This window comes from Pseudophryne corroboree, chromosome 3 (genome assembly GCF_028390025.1).
Source record: "Pseudophryne corroboree isolate aPseCor3 chromosome 3, aPseCor3.hap2, whole genome shotgun sequence".
Lineage (NCBI taxonomy): Eukaryota > Metazoa > Chordata > Amphibia > Anura > Myobatrachidae > Pseudophryne > Pseudophryne corroboree.
The window spans coordinates 125,145,007-125,161,373 of record NC_086446.1 but is presented as its reverse complement, the minus strand read 5'-3'; the positions used below and the strand labels follow the sequence as shown (position 1 = coordinate 125,161,373).

At 46.0% G+C, this 16,367-nt stretch overlaps 1 protein-coding gene across 1 annotated transcript in view; it reads left to right on the top strand.

Annotated features, from left to right (window-relative positions):
* Positions 1 to 16,367, top strand: part of LOC135057536 (glycine N-acyltransferase-like) — a 160,412-nt gene that overhangs the window by 106,480 nt on the left and 37,565 nt on the right. Inside the window, exon 4 of the mRNA XM_063963384.1 lies at positions 14,167 to 14,293. Within this exon, the coding sequence (XP_063819454.1) occupies positions 14,167 to 14,293 (127 nt within the window). The remainder of the gene's footprint in view (positions 1 to 14,166; positions 14,294 to 16,367) is intronic.

Genomic DNA, 16,367 nt, shown 5'->3' with positions numbered 1-16,367 from the left:
CGCAATGAGGTAGCTGTGTGAGTAAGATAAGCGACCCTAGTGGCCGACACAAACACCGGGCCCATCTAGGAGTGGCACTGCAGTGTCACGCAGGATGGCCCTTCCAAAAAACATTCCACAAACAGCACATGACGCAAAGAAAAATTAAAGAAAAAAGAGGTGCAAGATGGAATTGTCCTTGGGCCCTCCCACCCACCCTTATGTTGTATAAACAGGACATGCACACTTTAACCAACCCATCATTTCAGTGACAGGGTCTGCCACACGACTGTGACTGAAATGACGGGTTGGTTTGGACCCCCACCAAAAAAGAAGCAATTAATCTCTCCTTGCACAAACTGGCTCTACAGAGGCAAGATGTCCACCTCATCATCATCCTCCGATATATCACCGTGTACATCCCCCTCCTCACAGATTATCAATTCGTCCCCACTGGAATCCACCATCTCAGCTCCCTGTGTACTTTGTGGAGGCAATTGCTGCTGGTCAATGTCTCCACGGAGGAATTGATTATAATTCATTTTAATGAACATCATCTTCTTCACATTTTCTGTATGTAACCTCGTACGCCGATTGCTGACAAGGTGAGCGGCGGCACTAAACACTCTTTCGGAGTACACACTTGTGGGAGGGCAACTTAGGTAGAATAAAGCCAGTTTGTGCAAGGGCCTCCAAATTGCCTCTTTTTCCTGCCAGTATAAGTACGGACTGTGTGACGTGCCTACTTGGATGCGGTCACTCATATAATCCTCCACCATTCTTTCAATGGTGAGAGAATCATATGCAGTGACAGTAGACGACATGTCCGTAATCGTTGTCAGGTCCTTCAGTCCGGACCAGATGTCAGCATCAGCAGTCGCTCCAGACTGCCCTGCATCACCGCCAGCGGGTGGGCTCGGAATTCTGAGCCTTTTCCTCGCACCCCCAGTTGCGGGAGAATGTGAAGGAGGAGATGTTGACAGGTCGCGTTCCGCTTGACTTGACAATTTTGTCACCAGCAGGTCTTTGAACCCCAGCAGACTTGTGTCTGCCGGAAAGAGAGATCCAAGGTAGGCTTTAAATCTAGGATCGAGCACGGTGGCCAAAATGTAGTGCTCTGATTTCAACAGATTGACCACCCGTGAATCCTTGTTAAGCGAATTAAGGGCTCCATCCACAAGTCCCACATGCCTAGCGGAATCGCTCCGTGTTAGCTCCTCCTTCAATGTCTCCAGCTTCTTCTGCAAAAGCCTGATGAGGGGAATGACCTGACTCAGGCTGGCAGTGTCTGAACTGACTTCACGTGTGGCAAGTTCAAAGGGCATCAGAACCTTGCACAACGTTGAAATCATTCTCCACTGCGCTTGAGACAGGTGCATTCCACCTCCTATATCGTGCTCAATTGTATAGGCTTGAATGGCCTTTTGCTGCTCCTCCAACCTCTGAAGCATATAGAGGGTTGAATTCCACCTCGTTACCACTTCTTGCTTCAGATGATGGCAGGGCAGGTTCAGTAGTTTTTGGTGGTGCTCCAGTCTTCTGTACGTGGTGCCTGTACGCCGAAAGTGTCCCGCAATTCTTCTGGCCACCGACAGCATCTCTTGCACGCCCCTGTCGTTTTTTAAAAAATTCTGCACCACCAAATTCAAGGTATGTGCAAAACATGGGACGTGCTGGAATTTGCCCATATTTAATGCACACACAATATTGCTGGCGTTGTCCGATGCCACAAATCCACAGGAGAGTCCAATTGGGGTAAGCCATTCCGCGATGATCTTCCTCAGTTGCCGTAAGAGGTTTTCAGCTGTGTGCGTATTCTGGAAAGCGGTGATACAAAGCGTAGCCTGCCTAGGAAAGAGTTGGCGTTTGCGAGATGCTGCTACTGGTGCCGCCGCTGCTGTTCTTGCGGCGGGAGTCCATACATCTACCCAGTGGGCTGTCACAGTCATATAGTCCTGACCCTGCCCTGCTCCACTTGTCCACATGTCCGTGGTTAAGTGGACATTGGGTACAACTGCATTTTTTAGGACACTGGTGAGTCTTTTTCTGACGTCCGTGTACATTCTCGGTATCGCCTGCCTAGAGAAGTGGAACCTAGATGGTATTTGGTAACGGGGGCACACTGCCTCAATAAATTGTCTAGTTCCCTGTGAACTAACGGCGGATACCGGATGCACGTCTAACACCAACATAGTTGTCAAGGCCTCAGTTATCCGCTTTGCAGCAGGATGACTGCTGTGATATTTCATCTTCCTCGCAAAGGACTGTTGGACAGTCAATTGCTTACTGGAAGTAGTACAAGTGGGCTTACGACTTCCCCTCTGGGATGACGATCGACTCCCAGCAGCAACAACAGCAGCGCCAGCAGCAGTAGGCATTACACTCAAGGATGCATCGGAGGAATCCCAGGCAGGAGAGGACTCGTCAGAATTGCCAGTGACATGGCCTGCAGGACTATTGGCATTCCTGGGTAAGGAGGAAATTGACACTGAGGGAGTTGGTGGGGTGGTTTGCGTGAGCTTGGTTACAAGAGGAAGGGATTTACTGGTCAGTGGACTGCTTCCGCTGTCACCCAAAGTTTTTGAACTTGTCACTGACTTATTATGAATGCGCTGCAGGTGACGTATAAGGGAGGATGTTCCGAGGTGGTTAACGTCCTTACCCCTACTTATTACAGCTTGACAAAGGCAACACACGGCTTGACAAATGTTGTCCGCATTTCTGGTGAAATACTTCCACACCGAAGAGCTGATTTTTTTTGTATTTTGACCAGGCATGTCAATGGCCCTATTCCTCCCACGGACAACAGGTGTCTCCCCGGGTGCCTGACTTAAACAAACCACCTCACCATCAGAATCCTCCTGGTCAATTTCCTCCCCAGCGCCAGCAACACCCATATCCTCCTCATCCTGGTGTACTTCAACACTGACATCTTCAATCTGACTATCAGGAACTGGACTGCGGGTGCTCCTTCCAGCACTTGCAGGGGGCGTGCAAATGGTGGAAGGCGCATGCTCTTCACGTCCAGTGTTGGGAAGGTCAGGCATCGCAACCGACACAATTGGACTCTCCTTGTGGATTTGGGATTTCGAAGAACGCACAGTTCTTTGCGGTGCTTTTGCCAGCTTGAGTCTTTTCAGTTTTCTAGCGAGAGGCTGAGTGCTTCCATCCTCATGTGAAGCTGAACCACTAGCCATGAACATAGGCCAGGGCCTCAGCCGTTCCTTGCCACTCCGTGTGGTAAATGGCATATTGGCAAGTTTACGCTTCTCCTCCGACAATTTTATTTTAGGTTTTGGAGTCCTTTTTTTACTGATATTTGGTGTTTTGGATTTGACATGCTCTGTACTATGACATTGGGCATCGGCCTTGGCAGACGACGTTGCTGGCATTTCATCGTCTCGGCCATGACTAGTGGCAGCAGCTTCAGCACGAGGTGGAAGTGGATCTTGATCTTTCCCTAATTTTGGAACCTCAACATTTTTGTTCTCCATATTTTAATAGGCACAACTAAAAGGCACCTCAGGTAAACAATGGAGATGGATGGATACTAGTATACTTATGGATGGACTGCCGAGTGCCGACACAGAGGTAGCTACAGCCGTGGACTACCGTACTGAGGCCCTCATTCCGAGTTGTTCGCTCGGTATTTTTCATCGCATCGCAGTGAAAATCCGCTTAGTACGCATGCGCAATGTTCGCACTGCGACTGCGCCAAGTAACTTTACTATGAAGAAAGTATTTTTACTCACGGCTTTTTCTTCGCTCCGGCGATCGTAATGTGATTGACAGGAAATGGGTGTTACTGGGCGGATACACGGCGTTTCAGGGGCGTGTGGCTGAAAACGCTACCGTTTCCGGAAAAAACGCAGGAGTGGCCGGGGAAACGGTGGGAGTGCCTGGGCGAACGCTGGGTGTGTTTGTGACGTCAACCAGGAACGACAAGCACTGAAATGATCGCACAGGCAGAGTAAGTCTGGAGCTACTCTGAAACTGCTAACTCGTTTGTAATCGCAATATTGCGCGTACGTCGGTCGCAATTTTAAGAAGCTAAGATTCACTCCCAGTAGGCGGCGGCTTAGCGTGTGTAACTCTGCTACATTCGCCTTGCGAGCGAACAACTCGGAATGAGGGCCTGTGTCTGCTGCTAATATAGACTGGATGATAATGAGATGAAATCAATATATATATATGTATGTATATATAATATCACTAGTACTGCACCCGGACAGGTAGATAATATATTTATTAGGTAATGATGACTGATGACGGACCTGCTGGACACTGTCAGCTCAGCAGCACCGCAGACTGCTACAGTAAGCTACTATACTATAGTAGTATGTACAAAGAAGAAAGAAAAAAAAAACCACGGGTAGGTGGTATACAATTATGGATGGACTGCCGAGTGCCGACACAGAGGTAGCTACAGCCGTGGACTAACGTACTGTGTCTGCTGCTAATATAGACTGGATGATTGATAATGAGATGAAATCAATATATATATATGTATGCATATATAATATCACTAGTACTGCAGCCGGACAGGTAGATAATATATTTATTAGGTAATGATGACTGATGACGGACCTGCTGGACACTGTCAGCTCAGCAGCACCGCAGACTGCTACAGTAAGCTACTATACTATAGTAGTATGTACAAAGAAGAAAGAAAAAAAAAAACCACGGGTAGGTGGTATACAATTATGGATGGACTGCCGAGTGCCGACACAGAGGTAGCTACAGCCGTGGACTAACGTACTGTGTCTGCTGCTAATATAGACTGGATGATTGATAATGAGATGAAATCAATATATATATGTATGTATATATAATATCACTAGTACTGCAGCCCGACAGGTAGATAATATATTTATTAGGTAATGATGACTGATGACGGACCTGCTGGACACTGTCAGCTCAGCAGCACCGCAGACTGCTACAGTAAGCTACTATACTCTATAGTAGTATGTACAAAGAAGAAAGAAAAAAAAAACCACGGGTAGGTGGTATACAATTATGGATGGACTGCCGAGTGCCGACACAGAGGTAGCTACAGCCGTGGACTACCGTACTGTGTCTGCTGCTAATATAGACTGGACGATAATGAGATGAAATCAATATATATATATGTATGTATATATAATATCACTAGTACTGCAGCCGGACAGGTAGATAATAAATTTATTAGGTAATGATGACTGATGACGGACCTGCTGGACACTGTCAGCTCAGCAGCACCGCAGACTGCTACAGTAAGCTACTATACTCTATAGTAGTATGTACAAAGAAGAAAGAAAAAAAAAACCACGGGTAGGTGGTATACAATTATGGATGGACTGCCGAGTGCCGACACAGAGGTAGCTACAGCCGTGGACTAACGTACTGTGTCTGCTGCTAATATAGACTGGATGATTGATAATGAGATGAAATCAATATATATATATGTATGTATATATAATATCACTAGTACTGCAGCCGGACAGGTAGATAATATATTTATTAGGTAATGATGACTGATGACGGACCTGCTGGACACTGTCAGCTCAGCAGCACCGCAGACTGCTACAGTAAGCTACTATACTATAGTAGTATGTACAAAGAAGAAAGAAAAAAAAAAACCACGGGTAGGTGGTATACAATTATGGATGGACTGCCGAGTGCCGACACAGAGGTAGCTACAGCCGTGGACTAACATACTGTGTCTGCTGCTAATATAGACTGGATGATTGATAATGAGATGAAATCAATATATATATGTATGTATATATAATATCACTAGTACTGCAGCCGGACAGGTAGATAATATATTTATTAGGTAATGATGACTGATGACGGACCTGCTGGACACTGTCAGCTCAGCAGCACCGCAGACTGCTACAGTAAGCTACTATACTCTATAGTAGTATGTACAAAGAAGAAAGAAAAATAAAAAAACACGGGTAGGTGGTATACAATTATGGATGGACTGCCGAGTGCCGACACAGAGGTAGCTACAGCCGTGGACTAACGTACTGTGTCTGCTGCTAATATAGAGTCTAGTCTGGATGATAAATTATTGATAATGAGATGAAATCAATATAATATCACTAGTACTGCAGCCGGACAGGTACTATATATATTTATTATGTAATGACTGATGACGGACCTGCTGGACACTGTCAGGTCAGCACAGCACTGCAGACTGCTACAGTAAGCTACTATAGTAGTATGTATAAAGAAGAATGAAAAAAAAAAAAAAAACACGGGTAGGTGGTATACAATATTATATATATATATATTATATACAATTATATATATATATATTAAACTGGTGGTGATTGATTATTAAACTGGTGGTCACTTCAGGTCACGTTGCAACTTGCAACTAGTACTCCGAGGCCTAAGCAGACAATCACAAAATATATTATTATACTGGTGGTCAGTGTGGTCACAACAATGGCAGTGTGGCACTGACTCTGGCAGCAAAAGTGTGCACTGTACGTTATATGTACTCCTGAGTCCTGCTCTCAGACTCTAACTGCTCCCCACTGTCAGTGTCTCCCCCACAAGTCAGATAATACACTTACAGTCACACTATCTATTATCTAATCTAGTATAAATATCACTTCAGCAAGTAGTATAGTAGTATACAGTATAGTAGTACTCCTCCTAATAATGCTCCCCAAAATACTGTGTCTCTCTCTTCTCTAAACGGAGAGGACGCCAGCCACGTTCTCTCCCTATGACTCTCAATGCACGTGTGAAAATGGCGGCGACGCGCGGCTCCTTATATAGAATCCGAGTCTCGCGATAGAATCCGAGCCTCGCGAGAATCCGACAGCGTGATGATGACGTTCGGGCGCGCTCGGGTTAGCCGAGCAAGGCGGGAAGATCCGAGCCTGCTCGGACCCGTGTAAAAAACCTGAAGTTCGGGCGGGTTCGGATTCAGAGGAACCGAACCCGCTCATCTCTACTAGAAAGTGTACAATCTAGTTTCTAGCATAGTCAGAATTGTACATAGCCAAAATCGCACCGTGTGTACAGTCAATGTCGGGGGTTCTGGGCTCTGGGGAGTTCAAGGGAAACCGCACAAAAGGCATTTAGAATCGCACCATGTGTTTACACTTTACATTTGGTAAGCTTGCAGTATGCTAAATAACCTTCTGTCTTCTGTACAATTTTGTAAAGATTTTTATTGTTTTTCTACATCATTTTGCATTAATGTCCGCAGGACACAAACATCAGCTTGGAACATTAAGTTAAAAGCGTCAATGTTGAAGAAACATTGGACTTCTGCTATGGATGAGGGGATTGGCAGGGGCTAAACCAACATCGCCTTTGAAACTAAAACATCAATGTTTGCTAGCCATCGATGGTTGCTGGATAACCCAACTCACAGTCATAGAGTAGGGATAGCCATCGGAAGGCATCAAATAAATGCCTAACAATGTCATGTCACCATTTTCTAAACTATTCGATGGTTTGAGCCAAAGGACATTATTCAGAGATTAAAGATCGCTGCATACACAGCCAGATTTGCGTTCATCCCCTCACATGCCTGGGGCTGGCCAGCATGTGTGAGGCCACCTCTCGATGCGTCTGCAATTAGATTGCGGATGCATCGTAACTAAGGTTGACCCCTGGCAGCGCAGCCTGTTTGTGCTGTCAGACGGTCTGCCACCATTTGTTTTGGGAGAGGTTGTGTGTGATGTCACACAGCCACCCCGAAAAGGTCCTGGCCTGTCCCCGTTGGGAAAGCTCCGCCCCCCCAATGCCACGACAGTGCTCTCCCTATGGGCCTGCTGTCAATCACACTGCGGCCGCAACGTGTAAGGTCACGCACGCGCAGACCACCTGGATGCTCCCTCTGTGTGCAAATGTGCGGCTGTGTCCAAGTCTTAATAACCCCCTAAATGCGCAATTGAGAGAGGTAACTTGCACTTGCTCAAAGTAGAACTGGCACTAAGATAGTGTTTAACCTTGTGGTGTATTACTGTATATCACCAAACATTGGGAAAACACATCAGAATGAAATAAGCCGTGGTGGTAACTATCGATTCGAACCGTCTCTAAGACAGAGCAGGAGGAAGGACTATCCCCCGCTCATCTTTCAGTAGAGATGTGCGCAGAGCCTTATGTTTTGGTTCTAATTTCAAGTGTTTTAGTTCGGAATTCATATTCAAAATCCGAATCTTGGTTTTTGGATTATTTGAAAATGCATAATAACTAGACGTGTGCCGGACCATTCTTGCTGGATTTGGATTTGGCTCTGATTCGTCGTCCGGCTGTGGATTTGAATTTGCCGAACGGCAGTGACAAAAATTTACAAAAAAAGCTAAGATCCCATAATTTGTGCCTTTGTTCCTAGAATATAATTAAACTCAATAACATTCATTTCCAGTCAATTTTGACCACCACAAAGCTGGCTGGTTACTTAGCGGAAGAGCAGCGGCACAAGCACATGGCAGTTTATAGCACATCTATGACACCTTGCCACAGCGTACTGGGGTACAGTGCACAGAACAGTGCAAACAATCAATCTATTTCTTTTTTCTTTTTTGAACTTGCAGCTCAGTTAAAACTGCGTGCAGGGCCGGCGCTACCACTAGGCAGCTTTAGGCAGCTGCCTATGGGCGGAGACCACTGGAGGGCGGCACTGCACTGCACAGTGAATGAAACAACGAATGACCGATTTTTATTTTTTTTAAACACAGTCCGTAGCTCCAGCTGCGTTATGGCCCGTCTGCAGCAGCTGCCTCCTCCTTACATGTACAGTGACAGTGGAAGGCTGGCGGCTGGCTGCATGTAAAGGACGCTGAAGCAGGAGTGCACCGCGCAGCTCCTCTCAGGAAGCCGAGTTCTCAGCATGGGGAGGTAAACTAGACACTATCGGATTTGAGGTGAGGAGCATGGAGTGACCAAGGAGGGCCAGTGCACGCCGGGACCAGTGCCGGAACCTGACACAGCAATACAGGCAAACACCCAATGGGCTGTCTGCATGTAGTTTTTCAGGGTCTTATTTAAAAAAAAAAGAAAGCTGTCTTTTATTTCTCACAATGACCTGGTAGCGTCTAGTTTATGACCTGTGGGAGAGGGGAAATCAGGTGCATTCCGGAGCCCTCTGCTACAATTCATTCTAAGGCAGCAGCAGCTGCACAATTCCATATACGTCAAAGGTTTGGCACTCGGCGTAATAAACACAGTAGACAGATTACAACAACGTTTCAGTGCTTTACCACTATCCTCAGGTTACCTTGTAATCTGTCTACTGCGTTTATTACGCTGAGTATATATACTGTACACAGATCCGGCGCTTTCCTTAGGCAGCTTTAAGCAGCGGCCCCTGATGGGGCAGACCCACTCTCCTCTCCCTATCCGAGGAGGATGACAATGGCTGTGAAACTTGTAGGAAGCCAACTTTACATCTGGGGGACTGGACAGTTGGTATTGGGGTGTGTGTGGGGAAGGGAGGGGGGGCGGAGAAGGAGGGGGTGGGGGGTGGCAGTAAGCAGATGGTTTGCCTAGGGTGCTCAGAAGCCTTGCACCGGCCCTGACTGCGTGGAGTCACAGAGCTTATAGATGCTTGTCAACAAAGCCAGATAGGATGACAATTGGCCTCGACGTGGGATGAGTCTTGTGGGAAAACCCTAAAATCATATAATTTTTGCAATCCAAAACCCAAAATTCAGATTTAAAAGCCCAAGTCCGAACCACGGGACTTGGTATGGACTAGATCTCCTTGGGAGATCTAGAACCGGGTTTTGGTGTGGTTAGAATACACAAAATTTCGGTGGATTTGCACAAGGCAGTATCGTAGTTATCATTTATTTGCAAAGTGAATGACAAGTAGTGATTGGGGGAGGGAACACGGCTGGTTACAAAAATGCAGGCATGTTACCACCACTCTCTGGGCATGTCTGAGGGGGAGATGTACTAAGCAGTGAAAAGAGTGGAAAAGTGAGCCAGTGGAGAAGTTGCCCATGGCAACCAATCAGCTGCTCTGTATAATTTTATAGTATGCAAATTATAAATGTTACTTCAATGCTGATTAGTTGCCATGGGCAACTTCTCCACTGGCTCACTTCTCCACTCTTTTCACTGCTTAGTACATCTCCCCCTTAGTCAGCAACTGCGATTCATTTGCAGCTGCATTGGTCCCGGCATCTTAGTTGAGACGGACATTCTGAGACACCACAGGGTTGCACGGGTTGCTCAGAAGTTAGCAATACGGCCTATGTTCCCAGTGTTGTGTCTTTTGTATGGTTTCAGATGCCGGCGGTGAGCATCTCTGTATACAAGACAGCAGCTGAGTCATTAGGGGTTGGTATTGGGAGACCGGCAGCTGGTGATCCAGGAGGTTAGTATACCGACCCTGAGATTCCGGCCGCAGAATACCGGTGGGGGGACGAGAGCAACGACGCTCCTTGCGGGCTCGGTTGCTCACCACAGGTTCTATTCCCGCTCTATGGGTGTCGTGGTATGCTGACTGTTGGGCTTTATCCCGCTCGAGATTCCGGCATCGGAAGAGTGTCTTCGCCCAGAGCCGGCCACAGGCATAGGTAAACTAGGCAATTGCCTAGGGCATTTGATATGCCTAGGGGCATCAACAGCTTCTGCTGATTAAAAGGATATGCGGCATGCCTATATTCTGTGTGTAGCATTTCATATGCAGATACAGCCACAGTCTCACACAGTATATAGGCATGCTGCATATCATTTTAATCAGCAGAATCTGCTTGTGCATCCTAGCCACATAGCAATGCAAATCAGATGCATTTTCATTAAAAAAAGGTGCCCGACGTTAGCATTGAGGCAAGATTTATGAGGACACATCTGTATCCAAGCAGAGGCAGAGGTCACAGTCAGAGCCGGTGCTACCCGCTCAGCAAGGAGATGCAGTGCAGGGAGGCGCCGTGCCGAAGGGAGGCGCCGTCCTGCTCTGCAACCCCGCTGATGCTGGCAGCGTGTAGCGCGGCTCTCTCCCCCCATCCTTCCCTAGAGAGCGGCCTCAGGCCGACGGGTATCATTTTGGGGGCGTGGCCTAATCGCGGGAGGCGTGGCTACGCCCCCTTGTGAAAAAAAAGTTTTTTTTTTATAACTTTGGCGTGCCGAGTAGGGTGTAGGGGGGGCGGGAGGAGAAGGAGGGAGGAGAGAGGAGAGGAGTCCTGAGCCCTGAGCCAATTTGAGGGGGGAGTGTGATCACTTTCCCCCACTACCCAAATAGGCATTGGCTCAGCAGTAGCAGCAGCCTCACAGCAGCACAGCACACTGCAGCATATGCTGTGCTGCCAAGATGCGTGCTTATGCTGCGGTCCAGTAAGGAGGGAGGGGGTAGGGAGTGCGGTGGACCAGGGCCCCACCGGGCCCTCCATCAGTCCGTGGCCCGAGAAATTAGTACCCATTCCCTCCCTCTCGGCATAACTGCCGACATCCTACAGAGCCGCTGCTGCGGGGGTAACGGCGCCTCCGAGAGACATGAGGAGAAAGCAGAGGAGGAGCAGCGCCGGAGTCGGGGACCTCCTGCAGGTACTGGGGCTGTGCTGTGGAGGGAATGAAGGATGTACCTGGCATAATATGTATAATAGGCTCTACCTGGCCGCATGTGTATAAGGTGCTCTCCTGTGTGGGTACTACTGTGCGGTGTAATGTGACTAACGGACACTACTGTGCAGTGTAATGTGACTGACGGACACTACTGTGCGGTGTAATATGACTAACGGACACTACTGTGCGGTGTAATGTGACTGGCGGTCACTACTGTGCGGTGTAATGTGACTGACGGACACTACTGTGCGGTGTAATGTGACTGACGGACACTACTGTGTGGTGTAATGTGACTGACGGACACTACTGTGCAGTGTAATGTGAATAACGGACGCTACTGTGCGGTATTATGTGAATAACGGACACTACTGTGCGGTGTAATGTGAATAACGGACACTACTGTGCGGTGTAATATGAATAACGGACACTACTGTGTGGTGTAATGTGACTGACGGACACTACTGTGCGGTATTATGTGAATAACGGACGCTACTGTGCGATGTAATGTGACTAACGGACACTACTGTGCGGTATTATGTGAATAACGGACGCTACTGTGCGATGTAATGTGACTAACGGACACTACTGTGCAGTGTAATGAGGCTGACGGACACTACTGTGCAGTTTAATGTGACTAACGGACAAATGTAACTGACGGACAGTACTGTGCAGTGTAATGGGACTAACCTACACTACTGTGCAGTGTAATGTGACTGACGGACACTACTGTGCAGTGTAATGTGACAAACAGACAGTACTGTGCAGTGTAATGTGACAAACGGACAGTACTGTGCAGTGTAATGTGACAAACGGACACTACTGTGCAGTGTAATGTGACTAACGGACACTACTGTGCAGTGTAATGTGACTAACCGACACTACTATGCTGTGTAATGTGACTAGCGAACACTACTGTGCAGTGTAATGTGACTAAAGGGCATACTATGCGGTGTAACGTGACGAGCGAACAACACTGAGCAGTGTAATGTGACTAGCGAACACTACTATGGGGTGTAATGTGACTAACGGACACTACTGTGCAGTGTAATGTGACTAATGGACACTACTATGAGGTGTAATGTGACTAGCGAACACTATTGTGCAGTGTAATGTGAATTGGTACTATTCTGTGGCCCCTATATTTTTGGCGCTTCCCCCTGCTGGGGGAAGCTGCATGTGTAGAAGGGTGCTCTACCTGGAATAATGTGTGACTGGCTCTACCTGGTGCAATATGTAAAAGGGGGCTGTATCTGGCGTAATGTATATAAGGGGCACTACCTGGCGTAATGTATATAAGTGGTAATACTGTGTGGCGTAATTTTGAATATTGTTGACTACTGTGTGTCATAATTATTTTACGCCCCTATATTTTATGTAATTTTTTTTATGACCCTATATTTATGGATCTTGAGGGGGGCACCAAAATGTCTAGTTACAGATCTGAGGATGAGATCGGTCACATTTGTATTTGTAGAAAGGCGCAAAATTGATAGTTTGCAGGAGGGCGCCGAACACCCTAGCACCGGCCCTGGTCACAGTGTTAGTGGAAGTGTGCTGTGTGCATGTGAGTAGGTTGGTTGTGCAGTAGTGTTCAGAATATGTGTAAGAAGCATTATGTGTGTCATGTAAAAAATGCATTAATAATGTGCAGCATATGTGTAAGGGGCACTATGTGTGTCATTATGTGTATAAGGGCTTTAATAATGTGCAGCATATGTGTAAGGGACATTATGTGTAAAAGGACATTAATAAAGGTTGTCATAATGCATAAGGTGAATTATGTTTATAAGGACATTAATAATGTGTCTCATGTGTAAGGGGCATTACTCTGTTGCAGTATGTGTACAAGGTGCTCTACTATGTGGCATTGCATATAGAATGGGCACTACTGTATCATCTAATGTGAATAAAGAGCAATAGGGTGTGGTGTAATGTGAATAAGGAGCAATTCAGTGTGATGTATTATGAATAAGGGGCTCTACTGTGAGGAGTAACGTTTATAAGGTAAAGTGATACTACTGTGGGATGTAATATGAATTATGGACACTATTGCATGATCAAATGTGACTAAAGTTGCATTACTGTGTGGCGTAATTGGAATTTGGGTTACAATTGTGTGGCCATGCCCCTTGCCAGCAAAAACACACCCCTTTTTGGTCTGTGTGCCAAATGTGCGAACTGTTCCTATTTAAAATATAGGGGGTACAAACACCAAAATAAGGACTGCTATGGGTGATGGGTGATGGTGCTGGGAAAGAGGTGCAAGGACAGAGGTGGAACCAGCGGTGGTGCTAGGTGGCACCAGCCAAAATCTTGCCTAGGGCATCATATTGGCTAGGGCCGGCTCAGTCTTCGCCGGTCACATAACAGCTTCCTGTCATTAGATTATTTTTGCAAGTCCACTGGATCTGAAATTGCAGCTGTACCTCTGAATCAGTACCAGTATCACATATGTCATTCTCAGCTTTTTTACTTATATAAGATACTGTCCTAAATATGTGGGAGGAGCTTCAGTTGTTATAGTGGAGTGGGGTCAGGTGGTAAAATTTACTTTTTTAATAGAACTGAGGTGGAAAGTCAGACTCAACAATATACAATGGCTGCATGGTTTATAGACTTTTATTTGGGACTATAATGGCCTTTAAAAACTTTATCCCTTCCTAGGAAATGACAGATCCCTTGGATCCTTACACCAATACATACTTTCTCTTCAGTAAAGACCCACACAGTCTGCACCAGATGCTGCAAGATCCCCAGACTGTAAACTGGAAGCAGAAGTTACAGATACAAGGTGAGTAGGGCACAGAGGGAAATACAATTAAAATAACTTTTGGCTTCAAAACGTCATTGCTCCTGGTACAGAAAAAAAAATTACTATAGGTAGATAGTTGTTTGCTAACAAAGAAATGTCATCAGTCAATTGCGAGTTCTTAAAAAGCCTCCAATTCATACTTACTTTCTTTATGTACCTCTGGGAGATACCTTCTGGGAGGTCCAAGTAAACCGATTCACTACGAAACACGTCAGTTTCATTTATGCCAATTTCTGCTTTTTTTTCTAAAAGGTTGTGTTATCTTATCTGTTTATGAATTTCTTTATTTTTTCTTCAATTTCCACTCATTTGCCTCAGGTTCCACTCTCCCTGACAGTAGCTGATTTTATTTGCTCAATTAAACTATGACCAATTTGTACTTTTTCCTCTCTGTCTCTTACAGGACACTCATAGAATACAACACACTACTGTATATAAGTGTAAATATAAAGTAGTACTTTCAGCCCTCGAGGAGCAGCTTAGTACAGAGGTTCTCAAACGCGGTCCTCAAGTCACCCCAGTGGTCCATGTTTTAAGTTTATCCATGCTTGGCCAAAGGTGACTTAATTAGCACCTCTGTCAATTTGATTTAACCATCTGTGCTGAGCCATGGATATACCTAAAACCTGGACCATTGGGGTGCCTTGAGGACCACGTTTGAGAACCTCTGGCTTAGTACAAATTGTTTTTTGGGATTTGCATGATCTTACAAAGAACATGACAAGCATTATTAAATTCATAAAATTAAAACCAATAAAAAGACCCCCAAAGGATATAGGGGGTAATTCCAAGTTGATCGCAGCAGGAACTTTGTTAGCAGTTGGGCAAAACCATGTGCACTGCAGGGGAGGCAGCTATAACATGTGCAGAGAGAGTTAGATTTGGGTGTGGTGTGTTCAATCTGCAATCTAAATTGCAGTGTAAAAATAAAGCAGCCAGTATTTACCCTGCACAGAAACAAAATAACCCACCCAAATCTAACTCTTTCTGCACATGTTATATCTGCCCCACCTGCAGTGCACATGGTTTTGCCTAACTGCTAACAAAGTTCCTGCTGTGATCAACTCGAAATTACCCCCATAGAAAGATGCTCACACCTGTAGAGTTTTATCAATTCAACTAAACTGAGCAATAATTGTACCATGTGTGAACAAAGGATACCTGTCCAAATGGACCAGATCTGATTTTTTTAATGGTGAAAAACTGTGTCATGCAATACTTACCAACCCTCCATACAGTATGTGTGAAATAATCATTCAGCCTGTAGAGGGATGTAGAAGGTATGCATTGTAGTCTGGCCATTGAGTGCACAATACACTTATTCAAATAACTTTTACTTAACATGTAGAAGTGGGTTCATATTACCATAACCTAGTAGTTATTTCTATCTAAAAAACCTATTGTCACCTCTCTTCTGGAGCAGGGCCATCTTTTCGCATGGGCTCAATGGGCAGTTGCCCAACCGCCCCAGGAGTATGAGTCCTAGGCTGATAGCTGATGGTCCCCTTTTTCCAGGGGTAAAAGATTTTTGAAAATCGACCAAGGGGAACTGGAGATATATAGCTTCAAAGCAGTAGTCCCCATACAAGCCTGTTAATTGCTCTTTCCAGCCAGATATCTCGGGTTCTGTCTGACTTAGAGTTTTTCTGAGGATATACCCCAAAAGCTCATCTCTTTCAGTGGATACTGGCAGCTTGTCTCCACTATTCCCAGAACCAGAAATATCAGCTTTTCAGCAGCTGGTCCCTGCTCCTGCTCCACACGCCAGGCATACATTTTTATATTTTCGTTGGTGGATTGCTCCGGCTCCTGAACTCTAATCCCCAAGTCCCCAGTACCACCTGAAAGGTGGGACTCTCTAGTGTTCTGTCCTATTGAAAGCTAAGAAATATATTTCCAGAAACTGGAGATATCTGCAGTCAAGCAAGATGCCCCTCCCACCAGAAAATGCTGAATATTTAACCCACTCTACTATCCATTCCTCCCCTGCACATTAAACACCCCCTACCACCGTGGAAGTCATGTACCAGGGCCACTTAATTCAGCCCAGTGC